The following is a 21,833-nucleotide window of genomic DNA, read 5'->3' as shown; positions in this document are numbered from 1 at the left end:
AAGCACTATGCCTAATGCCTATTTTAAGGGTGGACGAGGGGCCCTGTATTCGTCTGAAGGAGCACTCCTTCAAGACAAATTGAAGAATATTCGTATAAAATGCGCCTTTTCTGTGTTTTTACAGGTTTGACCAAAAAAGATCTAGGTTGGTCCAAAGATTCGGACTAGGATGTTAATCAGATTCGGACTTTTTATTTCAGATATTGTAAATTTTTACTTTATTTCCCCCCTTGGTATAGCAATGGGAAGATAATTCGTAAGTTTGATATCCCTGATATAAGTGCAAAGTTGGCCCTCCTGCATGGAAGGTTGTCGGAATCAGTCTTTCTATCGTTTATCGCCTCATCATCCTTTGGTCCGTCTGTTCGGTTAATCTCATTGTAGCGTAGTGTTTTTTCTATTTGTAGTGTATTTTACTTGCAGTGTATTTCCTTCTTTTTTCTTTTTGTTACTCCACAAGTGCCATAACTTGTTATGATGTGGGTTATGAATAAATTATTATTATTACTAGCTGTTGGGGTGGCGCTTCGCGCCCCCCCAAGCCCCCCCGTGCGCGTAAGTCGTTACGCGCCATATTAGTTACGCGCCATTGTAGTTGTGTCCCTGTGTACCACCTATGAATATAGATAGATTTATATATGTGCTTTAAACTACGTAAAACTTGCGAATATACAACATTCTTGGCTTTCCCATTGTCTGTGCATATACAAAGCCTTATGTACTAATAATAACGTCATATGCAAACGCTCTTTTTACAAACAAACAAACATGCATACACACAACTCGTTTTTATATAGATAGATAGATAGATAGATAAAATACAAATTAACTGCGTAAAACTTGCGAATATACAACATTCTTCGCTGTCCAATTGTCGCTGCATATAAATAGATTGTCAGGTTTACCGACCCTCGAACATGCAACGTACAATTGTCCATGGGAAAAACAATCAGTATTAAGATCTATACCACATTTTTCTAATGATTGACCTTGAGCTTTGTTAATGGTGATTGCAAATGCTAATCGAATTGGGAATTGCAATCTTTTAAATTGAAAAGGCAGATCCGTTGGAATCATGGGAATACGAGGAATAAGAACAGCCTCAACCTCAAAAGGCCCTGTCAAGATTGTGGCCTCTATTAGGTTTTCCATTGTTTTTTTTTACGGCAAGTCGCGTGCCATTGCAAAGCTTTGGTGGGTTGATATTTCTTAAAAGTATTATTGGTACGCCTATTTTTAGTTGTAGCACGTGTGGTGGAAACCCTGAAAGATCCACAGAATTTAAAAATTCAGATGGATAATTAACCGCTTCATTTGGTTCCAAAACTGTGTCGACTGACTTGTAAAGGACTGCCTGGTCTCGAATCTTGGTCAAAACAATATTGTTGATTTCGTGGACGTCTATATTTTTGGGTGCAAGAATCGCTCTTTCACTTAGCCATTTATTATTTTTATAATTATTTAGAATATTCGGAAATACTTTTTCAATCAATTCATTTTTGGACGTCACTAAATTACATAAATCAGCAGGTAGTTGTATACGTCCTGAAGTTGAGTCTACTGGGAGCTTTCTGTTTCCAATTGCCAGCAATTGATCTGAAAATGTTTGAACAGAGTCATCGTTTTGCAATCGGACACGCATATTTGTAGTTAATTTTAATGTTTTTACGTGTGCCCATAAATTAGAATTTTTCAGGCAAGCATTCATTTCGTCTGCAGGGGTTGATCTAGGTATTATAGGTAATGTTTGCCTGAAATCTCCCGCAAGCAATATTAATGTGCTGCCAAAGGGTTTCGACTTCCCTCGCAAATCTTTCAAGCATTGATCTAGAGCCTCGAGCGATTTTTTGTGTGCCATTGTGCACTCATCCCAAATAATAAGTTTGCATTGCTGCATACTTTACCCATCCCAGATGATTTGGAAATATTGCAAGTGGGAGTTTCTGTAGAATGCAAATTCAGAGGCAATTTCAAAGCGGAATGAGCAGTTCTTCCACCAGGCAGCAATGTTGCGGCTATTCCGGACGACGCAATTGCCAACGCTATATCATTTTTTGATCGAATTGATGCCAGAATCAGTTTTATCAAAAACGTTTTACCAGTACCTCCTGGCGCATCCAAAAAGAAAATTTCTCCAACGTTGTTATCGACACAATGCATTATCGTGTCATAAATGTCTTTTTGTTCCGACGTTAACTTGGAAATGTTATTTTGTACATACGACAATAGATCACTCGTACTGTAACTTTGTTCACGATCCAATTCTACACATGTTGAAACAGCAGCGATACGGTTAGGTGAAGGCATTCCCAAATCCTGAAGAGGTTTGTTTGCAATACATACGCACAAATCTATATATATAAAAATAAGTTGTCTGTCTCTGTGTCTGTCTGTCAGGTGACGTCATGTTTCTGTGTCGACTGACGTCATGTTTTCGACTGACGAAATTACAGACTGGGACATCGGGACACAAATGACGACCGGGACACCGGCACATAGGGAATATAAATGACGACCGGGACACTCAAAGAGAAAGCGACCGGGACACAAGGAATGTTCGATTAGCAATCATCCTCAACAAAGCACCGGGACACAAATGACGACCGGGACACAGGGAGTATAAATGACGACCAGGACATAAGTAAAAAAAACTAAAAAAAAGGTAAAAACTAAAAGGAAAAAAAAACTAAAGACTAATAAAAAAACTAAAAAAGCTAAAAAATTAAAAGAGAAAAAAAATAAAAAAAGGAAAAAAAGAAAAATAAAAGAGAAAAACAAAACTAAAAAAAAGAAAAAAAATAAAAAGAAAAAAGAAAAAAACTAAAAAAACTAAAAAAAGTAAAAACTAAAAAGAAAAAAAGGGGAAAAATACAAAAATTTATTTCATCATATACCATTTCAAAAACGAATGTATATACAGACCGGAATACCGGGATACAAATGACGACCGGGACACAGGGAATATAAATGACGACCGGGACACAGGGACACAACTACAACGGGGACGCCGGGGGGCACAGGGAGATATATAAATGACGACGGAGACACAGGGAATGTTCGATTAGCAATCACCATTAACAAAGCTCAAGGCCAATCATTAGAATCATGAGGTATAACTAAAAAAACTAAAAAAAGGTAAAAAACTAAAAACTAAAAAAAAAGGCCAATTCAAAAACGAATGTATATACAGACCGGGACACCGGGACACAAATGACGACCGGGACACCGGGACACAAGGAATATAAATGACGCCCGGGACACTCAAAGAGAAATCACAGACTGGGACACCGGGACACAAATGACGACCGGGACACAAATCTTCTATAATAACTAAAGTGTAGTTATAAATTTCTTATGTAAAATCAAAAGTCATATCTGACGTCTCTAACTGTTTTCGATGGAGTAAATCTTCGGACATTTTTGACTTATATTTTTCCCATAACTCTGTAGGAGCTGATGGAGAGCAAGTTGTTAAAATGATGCCAAACAATGCACGATTTGACTTGGAGTTGACGTTTCGCACGCATCATTGATGCAGTTATCCCAGTGTTGGTCATTCTCCAATAAATTCAGAGCTTGGCATGCACTACGGTAAGTGTCATGTATAGTACCGTTTACAGTTCTCAAATACTCAAAGGATGTCGGACCGGGTACATTCACCAAAAGCAGGCGTAGAAAGAAGCATTCATGTTGATTGGGGTGAACGGTGTAGAGTCTTCCTATCGTGGTATCTTTGAAGATGGTAGGTTGGCCGTCGACTGACTTACCCTGTTTTCGACGTTCAAATACTTTATTTTTAGTATTCCACGTGTAATACGAAGGCACTTTAGTATACAGCATTTTTTTTGCGTAAGTATCATTTTTGCATAGTGAAAAGGAAGCGGTTAACTTTGTATCCGGTGGATTCAGGGCTTCTTTGTTGCACGTTGGTTTCCGAGAAATAAACACGTTGACCATTCTGTAAATGTACCGCTAAGTGAACAACAGCTGGTATACGTTCATGTATCGGAAATGAAAGAATTCGCCAAACAGCTTCATTACTGCTTATGTATCTTCCAGCCTTATATTGTACGATTTCGTCGATATCTTTGATTTCGGGCTGCAAGCCAAATACTGCCATGTCACTGCCTTTGTTGACATATTTACATATGTATTTGATTGCCTTTACGGAGTTACAGTATTCAACGTTTATTTGTGCATTAAATGTTTTTGACAATAATGGGGAATATGGAACAACCCACTGGTTATCTACTTCGATGGTGGTACCGTTACGCTTCTTTATTATTGCTGTTTTACCGCCATCTTCAGTAGATCTTCTTCTATATTGTGGGTAACCATCATTGCCAGTAATTGTGTTGGATACTAAAAGTCGAGGATATTGCTTTGTGCACCTTCCTTTGGCCATGCATGGTGAATTTTCGTTCAGTGCACCGCAAGGTCCATGTATCATACTTTTACAACAATATCACGTAACCCCTTATCGACATTTACATCAGGTATTTCAGCGGAGATCACATCATCAATTTCGTTCGAAGTAATTTTTTTATGTAGCCAGATTAGTATATGTGCGTGTGGCAAACCTCGTTTTTGCCATTCCACTGAGTACATCCAGCATCGCACTGACCCAAACACTTCAAGTTTTACTATGTAGTTTATCAGTGATTTCAACTTTTGCCGGAAGACACGGGCCGTAATTTCATGTCTATGAACCGCCGATTGTCCTTGAAGTAAAAGCTGCTGTATCTCGTCCCAAGATTGATTACATGTAAATCTATATATATAAAAATAAGTTGTCTGTGTGTGTGTGGGTCTGTCGAGTGACGTCATGTTTGTGTGTCGACTGACGTCATGTTTGTCGACTGACGTCATTTTAAGGATTGAGCTGTATGCGTCATGAAGTTGTTTGTCGACTGACGTCATGTTTGTCAACTGATGAAATTACATACCGGGACACCGAGACACAAATGACCACCGGGACACAGGGAATATAAATGACGACCGGGAAACTCAAAGAGAAATTACAGACTGGGAAACCCGGGCACAAATCACGACCGGGACACAGGGAACATAAATGACGAACAGGACACAGGGACACAACTATAACGGGGACGCCGGGGGCACAGGCGGGATATATAAATGACGACCGGGACACAGGGATTGTTCGAATAGAAATTACAGACCGGGATACCGGGACACAAATGACGACCGGGACACTCAAAGAGAAATTACAAACTGGGACACCGGGACACAAATGACGACCAGGACAGAGGGAATATGAATGACGACTGGGACACAGGGACACATCATTAGAATAATGAGGTATAGATTTGAATACGGATTGTTTTTCCCATGGACAATTATATGTTGCATGTTCAAGAGTGAGTAAACCTGACAATCTATTTATATGCATAGACAATGGGACAGCGAAGAATGTTGTATATTCGCACGTTTTACGTAGTTAAAAACATATATATATATATATATATATATATATATATATATATATATATATATATATATATATATATATATATATATATATATATATATATATATATATATATATATATATTCACAGGTGGGACACAGGGACACAACTACAATGGCGCGTAACTAGTATGGCGCGTAACGACTTACGCGCGCGGGGGGGCTTGGGGGGGCACGAAGCGCCCCACCAACTAGGTGTTGGGGTGGCGCGAAGCGCCACCCCAACAGCTAGTGTAATAAATAAATCTGGACGAGCATAGAGACGAACATACGCAATAGCATCTTGAGCATATGCATGCATATGACGGGGACTGCCAGCATATGACGAAGGTAAAATTGTTAATCTTCCAACGTTTTTGGTATTACCGTCATTTACAACTGCATCTCGCAAATGAACGTATTGTTCAGAGCGGAGCTTGGTCTGATTCAGGCGGATATATAGCAAACGTTCTGATTCAATTTTAGCATACATATCAACGACGTATTGGTGAAACAATTGACGGCATTTTAAAATTTAACAATTTTATGCGTATCAGTAGGCATCAAATCGATGGCTGTTTTGAACAGACGCACTAAATTATTATTTTCGTGGAAAAGATGTTGCAATTGGGAAACGATTGTCCTTTCAACGTTGGGAGAAATTTCACAACATGCATTCAATTCAGAATTTCTATCACTGATGAAGTACAATTGTAAAAATTTATGATTCTCGCCTGAGAATGGTAGAAGGGACCCTGCTCTATGATTAATTTGCCCTTTTACTTTGAAAGTAGACATAAATTTATCTGGATTTTCGATTTGGGCTGCAAACGACGTCATTTGGAAACATGAGTTATATTTTCTGATTTGTGATAAAAAAAAACGCTTAAATTCTGACGTAGTTCCAGTAAAGAAAGTCTTCAATGGCTCTGGTGGAGCAGCCAATGGAGGAAGTTTAACTTTTCCGGAGGCGCAACACATTCCCATTGTTTCACCATTGAATTTCAAGGCCTTGCAATAGGGACAAATTTTAGACATAGTCCCGATTTGAACACATCTACTCAAGCTATAATCATCGACTGGGCTGTACCTGAATGCCAGGCGATAACTTTCAGGTTGCTCTGATTCCTCGGCACGCTTTCTTTTCTTACTTTCTCTATCAGCAGCAAGCCTGATTTCTTGCTGCATATGACGGGGACTGCCCGCATATGACGAAGGTAAAATTGTTAATCTTCCAACGTTTGTGGTATTACCGTCATTTACAACTGCATCTCGCAAATGAATGTATTGTTCAGAGCGGAGCTTGGTCTGATTCAGGCGGATATATAGCAAACGTTCTGATTCAATTTTAGCATACATATCAACGACGTATTGGTGAAACAATTGACGGCATTTTAAAATTTAACAATTTTATGCGTATCAGTAGGCATCAAATCGATGGCTGTTTTGAACAGACGCACTCAATTATTATTTTCGTGGAAAAGATGTTGCAATTGGGAAACGATTGTCCTTTCAACGTTGGGAGAAATTTCGCAACGTGCATTCAATTCAGAATTTCTATCACTGATGAAGTACAATTGTAAAAATTTATGATTCTCGCCTGAGAACGGTAGAAGGGACCCTGCTCTATGACAAATTTGCCCTTTTACTTTGAAAGTAGACAAAAATTGATCTGGATTTTCGATTTGGGCTCCAAACGACGTCATTTGGAAACATGAGTTACATATTCTGATTTGTGATAAAATACACTTAGATTCTGACGTAGTTCCAGTAAGGAAAGTCTTCAATGGCTCTGGTGGTGCAGCCAATGGAGGAAGTTTAACTTTTCCTGAGGCGCAACACATTCCCATTGTTTCACCATTGAATTTCAAGGCCTTGCAATAGGGACAAATTTTAGACATAGTCCCGATTTGAACACATCTACTCAAGCTATAATCATCGACTGGGCTGTACCTGAATGCCAGGCGATAACTTTTAGGTTGCTCTGGCTCCTCGGCACGCTAACTTTTCTTACTTTCTCTATCAGCAGCAAGCCTGATTTCTTGCTGTTCTTGTGATTCCTCGGCACGCCTTCTTTTTTCACTTTCTCTTTTAGCAGCAAGTCTGGTTTCATGTTGCTCTGGTAGTTCCTCGGCATGGCTTCTTTTTTCACTTTCTCTTTTAGCAGCAAGTCTGGTTTCATGTTGCTCTGGTAGTTCCTCGGCACGCCTTCTTTTTTCACTTTATCTTTTAGCAGCAAGTCTGGTTTCGCGTTGCTCTGGTAGTTCCTCGGCACGCTTTCTGTTCTTTCTTTCTCTATCAGCCTCAAGCCTGTTTTCTTGCTGTTCTTTTGATTCCTCAGCACGCTTTCTTTTCTTACTTTCTCTATCAGCAGCAAGTTTTTTGGCATAGACTCTTTGAGCATCTTCCTCGGCTGTTGCCATTGTAAGTTCATCAGTCATTTTACAGTTAAACATTAATAGATTTCTCCGTGAACGCATGTCTTAAATACCTTTAATGACGTCACCGTAATAACAAAAATGACGACAACTAACTTCATGACGTCAGTCAACACACAAACATGACGTCACCCGACAGACCCACACACACACAGACAACTTATTTATATATATATAGATAGACTAGCTGTTGGGGTGGCGCTTCGCGCCACCCCAACACCTAGTTGGTGGGGGCGCTTCGCCCCCCCCCCCAAGCCCCCCCGCGCGCGTAAGTCGTTACGCGCCATAATAGTTACGCGCCATTGTAGTGGTGTCCCTATGTCCCACCTGTGAATGTAGATATATATATATATATATATATATATATATATATATATATATATATATATATATATATATATATATATACATATATATATATATATATATATATATATATATATATATATATATATATATACATATATATATGTTTTTAACTACGTAAGACTTCCGAATATACAACATTCTTTGCTGTCCCCTTGTCTGTGCATATAAATAGATTGTCAGGTTTACCGACTCTTGAACATGCAACATATAATGGTCCATGGGAAAAAAATCCGTATTCAGATCTATACCTCATGATTCTAATAATTGCCCTTGAGCTTTGTTGATGGTGATTGCTAATCGACGATTCCCTGTGTCGCCGTCGTCATTTATATATCCCCCTGTGCCCCCCGGCGTCCCCGTTGTAGCTGTGTCCCTGTGTCCCGGTCGTCATTTATATTCCATGTGTCCCGGTCGTCATTTATGTCCCGGTGTCCCAGTCTGTGATTTCTCTTTGAGGGTCCCGGGCTTCATTTATATTCCTTGTGTCCCGGTGTCCCGGTCGTCATTTTTGTCCCGGTCGTCATTTGTGTTCCGGTGTCCCGGTCTGTAATTTCTCTCTGAGTGTCCCGGTCGTCATTTATATTCCCTGTGTCCCGGTCGTCATTTGTGTCCCGGTGCTTTGTTGATGGTGATTGCTAATCGAACATTCCCTGTGTCCCCGTCGTCATATATATATCCCCTTGCGTCCCCGTTGTTGTTGTTTCCCTTTTTCCCGGTCCTTATTTGTGTCCCGGTGTCCCAGTCTGTAATTTCTCTTTGAGTTTCGCGGTCGTCATTTATATTCCCTGTGTCTCGGTGTCCTGGTCGTCGTTTTTGTCCCGGTCGTCATTTGTGTTCCGGTGTCCCGGTCTCTACGGCGTCCCCGTTGTTGTTGTTTCCCTGTGTCCCGGTCGTCATTTGTGTCCCGGTGTCCAAGTCTGTAATTTCTCTTTGAGTGTCGCGGTTGTCATTTATATTCCCTGTGTCCCGGTGTCCCGGTCGTCATTTTTGTTCCGGTGTCCTGGTCTGTAATTTCTCTTTGAGTGTCCTGGTCGTCATTTATATTCCCTGTGTACCGGTCGTCATTTGTGTCCTGGTGCTTTGTTGATAGTGATTTCTAATCGAACATTCCTTGTGTCCCGGTCGCTTTCTCTTTGTGTGTCCCGGTCGTCATTTATATTCCCTACTAGCTAACCCCAATACCTAGTTGGTGGGGGCGCTTCGCTCCCCCCGCGCGCGTAAGTCGTTACGCGCGATATTAGCTACACGCCATTGTAGTTGTGTCCCTGTGTCCCACCTGTGAATATAGATATATATATATATATATATATATATATATATATATATATATATATATATATATATATATATATATATATATACTAGCTGTTGGGGTGGCGCTTCGCGCCACCCCAACACCTAGTTGGTGGGGGCGCTTCGCGACCCCCCCAAGCCCCCCCGCGCGCGACGTCCCGGTGTCCCAGTCTGTGATTTCTATTTGAGTGTCCCGGGCGTCATTTATATTCGTCAGGATATTGTAGGGCATCGTAGCATCGATGAGTTTAAACAATTCTTGTCAACTGATTTTTTCGCCTATAAAGAATATTATCTCGAGGTAAGAACTGATCACCGACCACAACGATTGCCACTTTGTTGATAGTTGCGTATCAGGAGGCATCAATTCGATTGCTGTTTTTAAGCAGAAGCACTAAATTATTATTTTTGTGGAAAAGATGATACATAAATATTTTTGATATTTACATAATAGCTTTAGTGGTTCTGGACTGAAAACTAAATATGCTAATCAAATTGGGAATTGCAATCTTTTAGGTTGAAAAGGCAGATCCATTGGAATCATGAGAATGCGTGGAATAAGAAAAGCCTCACCCTCAAAAGGCCCTGTCAAGATTGTTGCCTCTATTACGTTATAACAGACATAACACGTCATTTGTGTCCCGGTGTCCCGGTCTGTAGTTTCGTTAGTCGACAAACATGACGTCAGACGACAAACAACTTCATGACGACATACAGCTCAATCCTTATAATGACGTCAGTCGACACACAAACATGACGTCAGTCGACGTCATGCTTGGGGGGGCGCGAAGCGCCCCCACCAACTAGGTGTTGGGGTGGCGCGAAGCGCCACCCCAACAGCTAGTATATATATATATATATATATATATATATATATATATATATATATATATATATATATATATATATATATATATATATAAATAGCATATAGTACCGACTCGTGCATATAATTAGATTGTCAGGTTTACCGACTCTTGAACATGCAAAATATAATTGTCCATGGGAAAAACAATCTGTATTCAGAACTATACCTCATTATTCTAATGTTTGCCCTTGAGCTTTGTTGATGGTGATTGCTAATCGAACATTCCCTGTTTCCCCGTCGTCAGTTACATATCCCCCTGTGCCCCCCGGCGTCCCCGTTGTTGTTGTTTCCCTGTGTCCCGGTCGTCATTTGTGTCCTGGTGTCCCGGTCTGTAATTTCTCTTTGAGTGTCCTGATCGTCATTTATATTCCGTGTGTCCCGGTCGTCATTTGTGTCCTGGTGCTTTGTTGATGGTGATTGCTAATCGAACATTCCTTGTGTCCCGGTCGCTTTCTCTTTGAGTGTCCCGGTCGTCATTTATATTCCCTATAGCTGTTGGTTTGGCGCTTCGCGCCACCCCAACACCTAGTTGGTGGGGGCGCTTCGCGCCCCCCCCCAAGCCCCCCGCGCGCGTAAGTCGTTACGCGCCATATTAGTTACGTGCCATTGTAGTTGTGTCCCTGTGTCCCACCTGTGAATATATATATATATATATATATATATATATATATATATATATATATATATATATATATATATATATATAGATCTATACCTCATTATTCTAATGATTGCCCTTGAGCTTTGTTGATGGTGATTGCTAATCGAACATTCCCTGTGTCCCCGTCGTCATTTATATATCCCCCTGTGCCCGTCGGCGTCCCCGTTGTTGTTGTTTCCCTGCGTCCCGGTCGTCATTTGTGTCCCGGTGTCCCAGTCTGTAATTTCTCTTTGAGTGTCGCGGTCGTCATTTATATTCCCTGTGTCCCCGTGTCCCGGTCGTCATTTGTGTTCCAGTCTTCCGGTCTGTCATTTCTCTTTGAGTGTCCTGGTCGTCATTTATATTCCCTGTGTCCCGGTCGTCATTTGTGTCCCGGTGCTTTGTTGATTGCTAATCGAACATTCCTTGTGTCCCGGTCGCTTTTTCCTTGAGTGTCCCGGTCGTCATTTTTATTCCCTATGTCCCGGTGTCCCGGTCGTCATTTGTGTCCCGATATCCCGGTCTGTAATTTCGTCAGTCGACAAACTTGACGTCAGTCGACACACAAACATGACGTGACTCGACACACAGACACACAGGCAACTTATTTATATATATATATATATATATATATATATATATATATATATATATATATATATATATATATATATATATATATAAATAAGTTGTTTGTCAGTCTGTCCGCATATAACGTTTGAATTATTTCATCATATACCAATTCAAAAACGAATATATTCAAGCCGAAGTAGCTGAGTTGGTAAATCGTTATGTTCCAGGTTCTAGGTCCGAGAGGTTCCAGGTTCGAACCTTGGCTTTAGCATTAATACAAAAGAAGAAAAAAAAACAAAAAAGGTAAAAACTACGAAATAAAACTAAAAAGAAAATAGTAAAAAACTAAAAAAGCTAAAAAACTAAAAAAAGGTAAACAACTAAAACCTAAAAAAGAAAAAAAACTGAAAAATAAAACTAAAAAAAAATAAAAATAAAAATAAAAAAAAACTATAAAAGGTAAAAACTACAAAAAAAAACTAAAAAGAAAAAAGAAAAAAAAACTAAAAAAGCTAAAAAAAAGGTAACAACCAGAAAAAAAACAAAAGAAAAAAAGGAAAAAAACTAAGATTTATTTAATCACTAGCTGTTGGGGTGGCGCTTCGCACCACCCCAACACCTAGTTTGTGGGGGCGCTTCGCGCCCCCCAAGACCCCTGCGCGCGTAAGTCGTTACGCGCCATATTAGTTACGTGCCATTGTAGTTGTGTCCCTATGTCCCACTTGTGAATATATATATATATATATATATATATATATATATATATATATATATATATATATATATATATATATATATATATATATATATATATATATATATATATATATATATATATATATATATATATATATATATATATATATATATATATATATATATATATATATATATATATATATATATATATATATATATATATATATATATATATATATATATATATATATATATATATATATATATATATATGTGCCATTGTAGTTGTGTCCCTATGTCCCACCTGTGAATATAGATATATATATATATATATATATATATATATATATATATATATATATATATATATATATATATATATATATATATATATTTATATATATATATATATATATATATATATATATATATATATATATATATATATATATATATATGTATATATATATATATATGTTTTTAACTACGTAAAACTTGCGAATATACAACATTCTTCGCTGTCCCATTGTCTGTGCATATAAATAGATTGTCAGGTTTACCGACTCTTGAACATGCATTATATAATTGTCCATGGGAAAAACAATCCGTATTCAGATCTATACCTCATTATTCTAATGATTGCATTTGAGTTTTGTTGATGGTGATTGCAAATCGAACATTCCCTGTGTCCCCGTCGTCATTTATATATCCCCTTGTGCCCCCCGGCGTCCCCGTTGTAGTTGTATATTCCCTGTATCCCAGTCGTCATTTGTGTCCCGGTGTCCCGGTCTGTAGTGTCATCTTATAATGACGTCATATACAAAGCCTTATATACTTATAATGAGGTCATATGCAAACCCACAAACAAACAAACAAACATGCCTACAAACAACTTATTTTTATATATATAGATATAGTTTCTTTTCTAGTTTTTCTTTTTTAGTTTTGCAGCTTGTTTTATTTTTTAGCTTTTTTTTCTTTTCAGTTTTTTACATTTTTATTTTTTTTCTTTTTTTTCCTGGTAGTACAAGTAAATTGTAGGTTTTTTTCTGGGAAACTGGGCTTATATTTGCTGTTTTGGAAGGTCTAAAGCAGTTCTACAGCTGGTATATGTTTTCTGATTGTCCGAATATCCAATAGAAAAATCCATTTGAAACCAAATAGTTTATTTTAGGTCTAAATTTGTGGTTAGGTGTTGGGGCATTTCCTGGTTTCATATTTTTGCGGGGTTTTAGTATGCTATTCTCCAGATATTTCCAAATATTTTATATAGAAGAAAAAAACATTTATCTTCCAATTTGTTCAACCTCACCCCGTAGAATGAGATGGTCGAACCCGCGCCCAAATTGACTATTTACTCGTTTCTCGTCGCTGGAAGTCAATGATCGAAGACTCGAGAGTATACAGAGGGGCGGACACTGGATCAAAAAGTGGATCCGACCATTTATTACTAAAATCAAAAGTTAGATTCAGACTCAGCTCCAAAAAAGTATCTGCACCTAGACGCATCCTAGGCACAGCGAAACTCAAACTCCCTGAAATCAAAGAGACCTTTATGCTCGAACTTACAAACCGTTTTACGGCGTTGCAAGATAATGACCGAGAATTTAAGACCAATCAAGCAATTTCTGAGACCGAGACAAGTGCTATGACCGAGCAAGAAAATTTTAACCCATCGCTAAATATAGAAAAGCGCTAGATCCGAAATCAAGTTCCGAAATCAAGTGAAAGAGGCAGCTACAGAAATTCTCGGAGTAAGGGACAAAAAACCCAAAAGATGGATTTCTCAGAAGACAATAGAACTCTCTTTAAGGAAGAAACATATGACTGATAACCACTCTGCTTCTTTTAAAGCACTCCGCAAAGAATGTCACAAATCTGCTAAGGCAGACAAACAAGCATATTGGTCTAATGTAGCCTGTGAAATGGAAAAAGCTGTGAAATGATTCACGGAAACTCTACCAGCTCCTAGGAGAATCAACCGGGAAAAAGAAACAAAGATCGACCCCCACGCTACTTAGTAAGGACAACAAGCTTCTCACGAGCAAAGAAGATCGCATCGAACGATGGCGTCCTCACTTCCAGGAGCTTCTTCACCCACCAAAAAATGACCACAGCCAACCCATTCCATCCCACAGCAGTTCCGAGTCACCATCCGTGTATGAGGATTGCAATATCGCCCCTCCAAGCAGAGAAGAAATTATTCATGCCATAAAACTATTAAAAAATAATAAAAGCCCTGGCATTGACGAATTACCAGCTGAACTTCTCAAGGCCCTTCCAGAAGCGGCTATCGACGAGCTCCACAACTTACTCATGGATGTCTGGGTCAACGAATACATTCTTGAAGAGTGGAGGACCTCTATAATAATTCCTATATTTAAGAAAGAGGATCGAGCCGATTGTAAAAATTATAGAGGAATTTCCCTGATACCCATTTCTTCAAAAGTTTTCACAATAATAGTATTAAATAGGTTCAGAAATATTAGAAATGATCGGACGAGGCCAAATCAAGCAGGATTCAGACCTGGTATGGGATGCTGCGATCATATTTTTAGCCTAAGACAAATCCTGGAACACCGCCTTATACACCAGCAGGAAACGATACAAGTCTTTATCGACTTTGTAACGGCTTTTGACTCGGTAAAGCGAATTGCCATCTGGGATGCAATGAGGGATGATGGAGTCCCCGAAAAGATAGTCCGTTTAATTAAGGCTTATTACGTGGGAACGAGGGCATTTATAAGAGCTGACGGAGAAATCTCAAAAGGAATATCAATTGACGAAGGAGTGCGACAGGGTTGTGCTCTATCGCCTATTTTATTTAACTTTGTCATTGACCAGATCATGAAGACTCTTGACAAATAAAAGGTGTGACAATCAGTCCAGCACTATCAATAACAGACCTTGATTACGTCGATGATGTGGATATCTTGGCTGAGTCGATAATAGAAGCACAGCTCATGATAGACGACATTGCTGCTAGATCCCTTGCTACTGGACTAAAGATCAGCCAATCGAAAACAAAGTCGATGCGCACCTCTGGGCTAGATGAAACTCCAATCACATTGAATGGCATCCCAATCGAGGACGCCCAGAATTTCAAATACCTAGGCTCCCTAATAAATCCCAAGGGCGAAGCTCTAAGCAAAATACAAAGCCGCATCTCCGCAGCCTGGGCAGGATTCATCCAGCTTCGGAAGTACCTCTGGTTACGAAATGAAATCTCCCTTCGAACAAAGCTCCGGATATATAACGCTTTGGTCCTCTCTGTGCTTCTTTATGGTTTCGAAACGTGGCCCCTTAGAGCTGGGAAAGCTAATGACCTGAATGTCTTCCACCACAAGTGTCTTCGCTGTATTCTTGGCCTGCGTCTCTCTGACCGTGTCTCTAACGATGTCATCAGAAGAAGATGTGGTGATATACCACTTGTCTCTGATGTTGTCAAAGCAAGACGTCTACAATGGTTCGGGCATACACTGTGCCGACCGGATGACTCGTTCAGCAAACAGTGCTTGAAATGCCAACCCCTTGCGCACTGGAAGAAAAAGCCTGGAGGACAAAAAAGACATGGTTATCAACGGTTAGAGCCGACCTAGAGCCAATGGGAGGTTTCAAGAAGCACGGGCACCGATGGAATAGACAATGGATCCAGTTGGTTGATCCAGAGCAATGGAGAGGCGCATGTCGACAAATTCTGGATGCCACGGTGGGCCTGGACAAGGCTCGAACGTGACCCAAGTACAAGTACAAGTAAGTAAGTAGAATGATTAGCCTGTTCTGGACTTTCCAAATTTACCCTTTCTGTTCACGTTATTTTGAGTTCATAACTTAAGCTTTTTACGACAATCTTACTGGAGATTAACACTATCAATCTGGGGGGATTGTGGGCATTGAAGTATGGTTTATCACTTTTGCTCTTGTACAGTTTGCAATATGGTAGTTTATAAACTCGTTTTATAAGCTTCTTTGTTCCACTGGTGATTTTATTTTTGTTTTATTTGTTTGGGGGGAGAGGGGGAATCTGGTTTGTCTTTGAACAAGGTCTCAGACTGTATGATGTGCACTAAAATGTGGAGTTCACTTCTGGGTGTGACTTGAGACTGTCACAATAGGTATTTCTGAAATATATTTTTCTGTCATTTCTCTGATACTATTTCTTAGTATCAGATACATTCTTTCCTATTGTTGGTGGTGTCAGGGGAAAAATTAATTAAAGCTCCGCCTCCCGGATTAATTATAAGCAAAAAAAGCCGAATCAAAGTTGAAAATTTTTATCAAAGTCGGCAGCCCCCTGGTCACGGCGTCCGGGGCAGCTTTTCCCGATCTTCTCCCCCCCCCTTAAACGGTTCTGACTTTATCTGATGAATCTGAGGAGATTTGTGTTTAGAATTTACATCTGTCATTTTGGACTGAAGTTTAAACTTTATTTTTGGAAACTAATGTTACGGGTTTTTACGCCGCATTTAATTTTCCAAAAGGAAAATATAAGTTATTTTTGAATACTTTTATTTAACTTCTGTTTTTCTAAAAGATTTAAATTAGTTTCGGATGTTTAGGTTAATGTTCAAAGATGGAAGATCCCATCTTATAGAAATCATGGAAACAATATTTCCCCACGTTCAATTGAGTTGAAATTTTGCGCTAGTATCGATTCTCGAAGAATTAATGAATCAGTTATAATCAATTAGGATTAATCAGTGAATTCACCCATTTAATTATATAATTATTTAATTATATAATTGCTCGTTCTTTCGAAGGAGGGGAAGACGTTTTCTTGCTGATCAGCTGGCTGGACGAAAAGCAAATATTGAGTATTTGAAGATCTTTAAAGGTCATTGAATTGTTTGAAAATATATAAGAAAATATCGTTATTAAAATGGTTGAAAGTTAATTACAAGCGTTACGAAGGACTAAAAAGAGTAAAATATGATAAAAACAAGAATTTCACACTAGATAAAAACATTCGTTCTTTCTGCTATAAAATGTTTATTCTTTCATACTAAAACCGATAATTTGTGGTAATTTTGGCAATTATTCCAAGATTTTTATGATCTCCTCCCCTTCTGTTCTCCAATGTGAAGATTAACACCCGGTACGTTTGGTTTTATCACGGGAACTTCAGTACGAATTTATATCTTTTTAAATGCGCCATTTGCGCAGTTTTCGGGACTATCTTTGGCTTGACACATTCTTATATACAAGTGAATACACTCAGGCCAGGGCATTCAATTTCCCAATGGTTTTTATGGCACTTGGTATTAACCAAGTGACATATAGCAATCGCAAATTCTGTCGGTCTGTCTGTCTGTCGGTCCTGGTTTTGCTACTTTAGGCACTTCTAGGTAAGCTAGGACGATGAAATTTGGCAGGCGTATCAGAAACCGTTTTCCCGATTTGACCATCTGGGGGAGGGGAGTGGGGGCCCGTTAATTCGGAAAAAATAGAAAAAATGAAGTATTTTTAACTTACGAACGATCGATCAGATCTTAATGAAATTTGATGTTTAGAAGGATATCGTGTCTCAGAGCTGTTATTTTAAATCCCGACTGTATCTGGTGTCATTGGGGGGAAGGGGGGAGTTGGGAGGGGGAAACCTAAAATCTTGGAAAACACTTAGAGTGGAGGGATCGGGATGAAACTTGGTGAGAAAAATAATCACAAGTCCTAGATATATGATTGACATAACCGGAACGGATCCGCTTTCTTTGGGGTAGTTGGGGGGGGGGTTTAGTTCTGAAAAATTAGAAAAAATGAGGTATTTTTCTCTTACGAACGGGTGATCGGATCTCAATGAAATTTGGTATTTAGAAGGATGTCGTGTTTCAAAGCTCTTACCTTAAATCCCGACCGGATCTGGTGACACTGGAGGGAGTTTGGGGGGACCTAAAATCATGGAAAACGCTTAGATTGGAGGGATCGGGATGAAAATTGGTGGGGAAAATAAGAATAAGTCTTAGATACGTGATTTCCATAATTGGAACGGATCCGCTCTATGGGGGGGGGGGTGAATTCTGAAAAATTAGAAAAAATGACGTATTTTTAGCTTACGAAGGAGTGATCGAATCATCACAAAACTTCAAATTTAGAAGGACCTCGTAACTCAGATCTCATTTTAAATCTCACCCAGATACAGCGTCATCGGGGGGGGGGTAGTTGGGGGGGGACCGGAAATCTTAGAAAATACTTAAAGCGGAGAGATCAGGATTAAACTGAATTGGAAGAATAAAAACCTGTCTAAGATACGTGACTGACATAACCGGACCGGATCTGCTCTCTTTGGTGGAGTTGGGGGGGGGGGGGGGAATTTGTAAAAATGAGGTATTTGTATCTTACGAAAGGGTGACCAGATCTTAATGAAATTTGATATTTAGAAGGATCTTGTGCTTTAAAGCTCTAATTTGAAATTCCGACCAGTTCCTGTGCCATTGGGGGGAGTTGGAGGGGAAAACTGGAATTCTTGGAAAACGTGAAAATTGGGGTATATTTATCTTATGAATAGGTGATCGGATCTTAATTAAATTAAATAAAAAAAACAAGTTTTTTTAACTGAAAGTAAGGAGCGACATTAAAACTTAAAACGACCAGAAATTACTTCGTATATGAAAGAGGCTGCTTCCTCATCAACGCCTCGCTCTTTACGCTAAAGTTTGACTCTTTCTCTCAATTCTTCTTTTTAAAACAGTAAAAAACTTAAGCGTAAAAAGCGGGGCGTTGATGAGGAAGCAGCCTCTTTCATATACGAAGTAGTTTCTGGTCGTTTTAAGTTTTAATGTCGCTCGTTACTTTCAGTTAAAAAAACTTGTTTTTTTTATTTAATTTCTGGACGTTTTTGAATCAATGCATGTTTTGATTTTGGCTCTCCGCAGAGGAATAATTAAAACAAAATTTGCATTTTTTTTTTTTGGCTAAATGGCTTTCTCATAATTTTGATCGAATGATTTTGAGAAAAAAAGAGCGGGGGAGGAAGCCTAGTTGCCCTCCGGTTTTTTGGTTAATTAAAAAGGCAACTAGAATTTTTGATTTTTTACGAATATTTTTATTAGTAAAAGATTTACGTAACTCATAAATTAGCTTAAGTAAAGAACTTTTGTATTCTCATATTTTTATTACATATATGAGGGGGTTCCCCCCTTGTCAGATCCTCGCTCTTTACATTAAAGCTTAAATTTTGTCCCAATTCATTAAGAATGACCCCAGAATCACTAAAGCTGTAGAATAAATAGTTGAAATTACTAAAACTACTTTAGCGTAAAGAGCGAGGTATTAGGAGGAGGTGAGCCCCTCAAATGGGTAATAATTTCTGTTTGTTTTAAGTTTTAATGCTGCTCCTTACTTCCAGCTGAAAGAACTTTTTCATATTTATTTTTTCATTTTTTTTAAATAATGCTAGTAAATCCTGCGCTCCCTTCATGGAGATTTTCTTCCGCCATGACAAACTATCGATGGAAAGTTCCCCCAGCATATCCCCCTCTTCTCAACCCCTCCCCCAACCAGAAAAATCCTCCTGAAAACGCCTGTACACTTCCCAATAACCATTACTATATGTAAGCACTGGTCAAAGTTTGTAACTTGTTGCCCCTCCCACGGGGACTGTGGGGGAGTAAGTCGTCCCCAAAGACATAGTTATAAGGTTTTTCGACTACGCTGAATAAAATGGCTATCTCAGAATTTTGATTTGTTGACTTTGGTAAAATAATTAGTTTGGGAGGGGGCCTAGGTGCCCTCCAATTTTTTTGGTCACTTAAAAAGGGCACTAGAACTTTTCATTTCCGTTAAAATGAGCCCTCTTGCAACATTCTAGGACAACTGGGTCGATACGACCACCCCTGGGAAAAAGAAAAAAAAAACAAAAAAACAAATAAACACGCATCCGTGATCTGCCTTCTGGCAAAAAATACAAAATTCCACATTTTTGTAGATAGGAGCTTGAAACTTCTACAGTAGGGTTCTCTGATACGGTGAATCTGATGGTGTGATTTTCGTAAAGATTCTATGACTTCTAGGGGGCGTTTCCCCCTATTTTCTAAAATAACGCAAATTTTCTCAGGCTCGTAACTTTTGCTGGGTAGGACTAAACTTGATGAAACTTATATATTTAAAATCAGCATTAAAATGCGATTATTTTGATGTATGTATTGGCATCAAAATTCTATTTTTTAGAGTTTTGGTTACTATTGAGCCGGGTCGCTCCTTACTACAGTTCGTTACCACGAACTGTTTGATTTGATATTTAGAAGGAATTCATGTCTCAGAGCTCTTATTTCAAATCCCGACCAGATCTTTTGACATTGGGGGGAGTTGGACGGGGAAATCTTGGAAAACACTTGGAGTGGAGGAATCGGGATGAGGCTTGGTGGATAGAATAAGCAAATGTCCTTGATACGTGATTGACGTAACCGTACTGAATTCGCTCTCTTTGGGGGAGTTGGGGGGAGGCGATCAGTGATTTGGCGAGTTTGGTGCTTCTGGACGTGCTAGGACGATGAAAATTGGTAGGCGTGTCAGGGACCTGCACAAATTGACTTGATAAAGTCGTTTTCGCAGATTCGACCATCTGGTGGGCTAAAGGGAGACGAAAAATTTGAAAAAATCAGGTATTTATAACTTACGAGTGGTTGATCAGATCTTATTGAATTTTGATATTTAGAAGGACATCGTGACTCAGAGCTCTTATTTTAAATCCTGACCGACATTAAGCCTCTGATTTTCCTTTTAAATCCATCTATTGATTCTTAGTATTTTGTTAGAGCTCATACCATATGAGTTCTTGGCTCTTGGCTCTTCCGACCTCGTCACTAGTAAAGGGGACGTAGTGTTTCTTACAAAAGCAAAACAACATCTCATAATTTTTTTAAAAGGTATGCTAGATTTCTATTTCACTGCATGTATAGGGAAGAAGTATTTATTTATTTGTGTCAAAATCAAGCAGTATAAAATAGAAGTAAATAAAGTTGCAAAACACTCCAATAGACAAACAAAGCAGTGATTTACGGAAAAGAAAGCAATACAAAAGGCAAAAAAATAACTGAATATAACGGAAAACAAATAAAACCATGAGTGTTTATTCAAAGCTGGAAAAGGGGAAAGGTTACAGATAGAGGGCATTTTCCAGACTAGTGCTAGACTAATATATTTCTAATATTATACTAATATCTTCTTACTAATACTGCTTGAATATTTAAAATGGCCTTCATATTACCTGAATATATACCATATAGTGTAATAAAAAAACTATTACAAGACGTGAGGAAGTAGACACCCACCACAACGATTGAAGTAACCGTAATCATTTAATCAAACAGTTCGTGGTAACGAACTGTAGTAAGGAGCGACCCGGCTCAATAGAAACCAAAACTCTAAAAAATGGAATTTTGATACCAATAGCTACATCAAAAGAATCGCATTTAGTGCTGATTTTAAGTATATAAGTTTCATCAAGTTTAGTCTTACGCATCAAAAGTTACGAGCCTGAGAAAATTTGCGT

General features: G+C 38.8%; 2 protein-coding genes across 6 annotated transcripts in view; one reads left to right on the top strand and one right to left on the bottom strand.

The window, feature by feature from the left end:
* LOC136034363 (cytochrome P450 4C1-like) overlaps positions 1–21,833 on the top strand; it is a 171,561-nt gene that overhangs the window by 34,290 nt on the left and 115,438 nt on the right. Inside the window, exon 1 of one of the 5 annotated variants that reach the window (XM_065715505.1) lies at positions 3,488–3,591. The exons of the other annotated variants lie outside the window; for them this stretch is intronic. Within the exon in view, the coding sequence (XP_065571577.1) occupies positions 3,582–3,591 (10 nt within the window). The 5' untranslated portion in view covers positions 3,488–3,581. Of the gene's footprint in view, positions 1–3,487; positions 3,592–21,833 lie in introns of those variants that run through there. 5 annotated transcript variants of the gene reach the window in all.
* Positions 1–21,833, bottom strand: part of LOC136034364 (cytochrome P450 4C1-like) — a 290,741-nt gene that overhangs the window by 165,913 nt on the left and 102,995 nt on the right. The gene's annotated exons all lie outside the window — the stretch shown is intronic.

The sequence above is a fragment of the Artemia franciscana genome, chromosome 13, assembly GCF_032884065.1.
Source record: "Artemia franciscana chromosome 13, ASM3288406v1, whole genome shotgun sequence".
Lineage (NCBI taxonomy): Eukaryota > Metazoa > Arthropoda > Branchiopoda > Anostraca > Artemiidae > Artemia > Artemia franciscana.
This window is presented reverse-complemented; position numbering and strand designations above follow the sequence as displayed.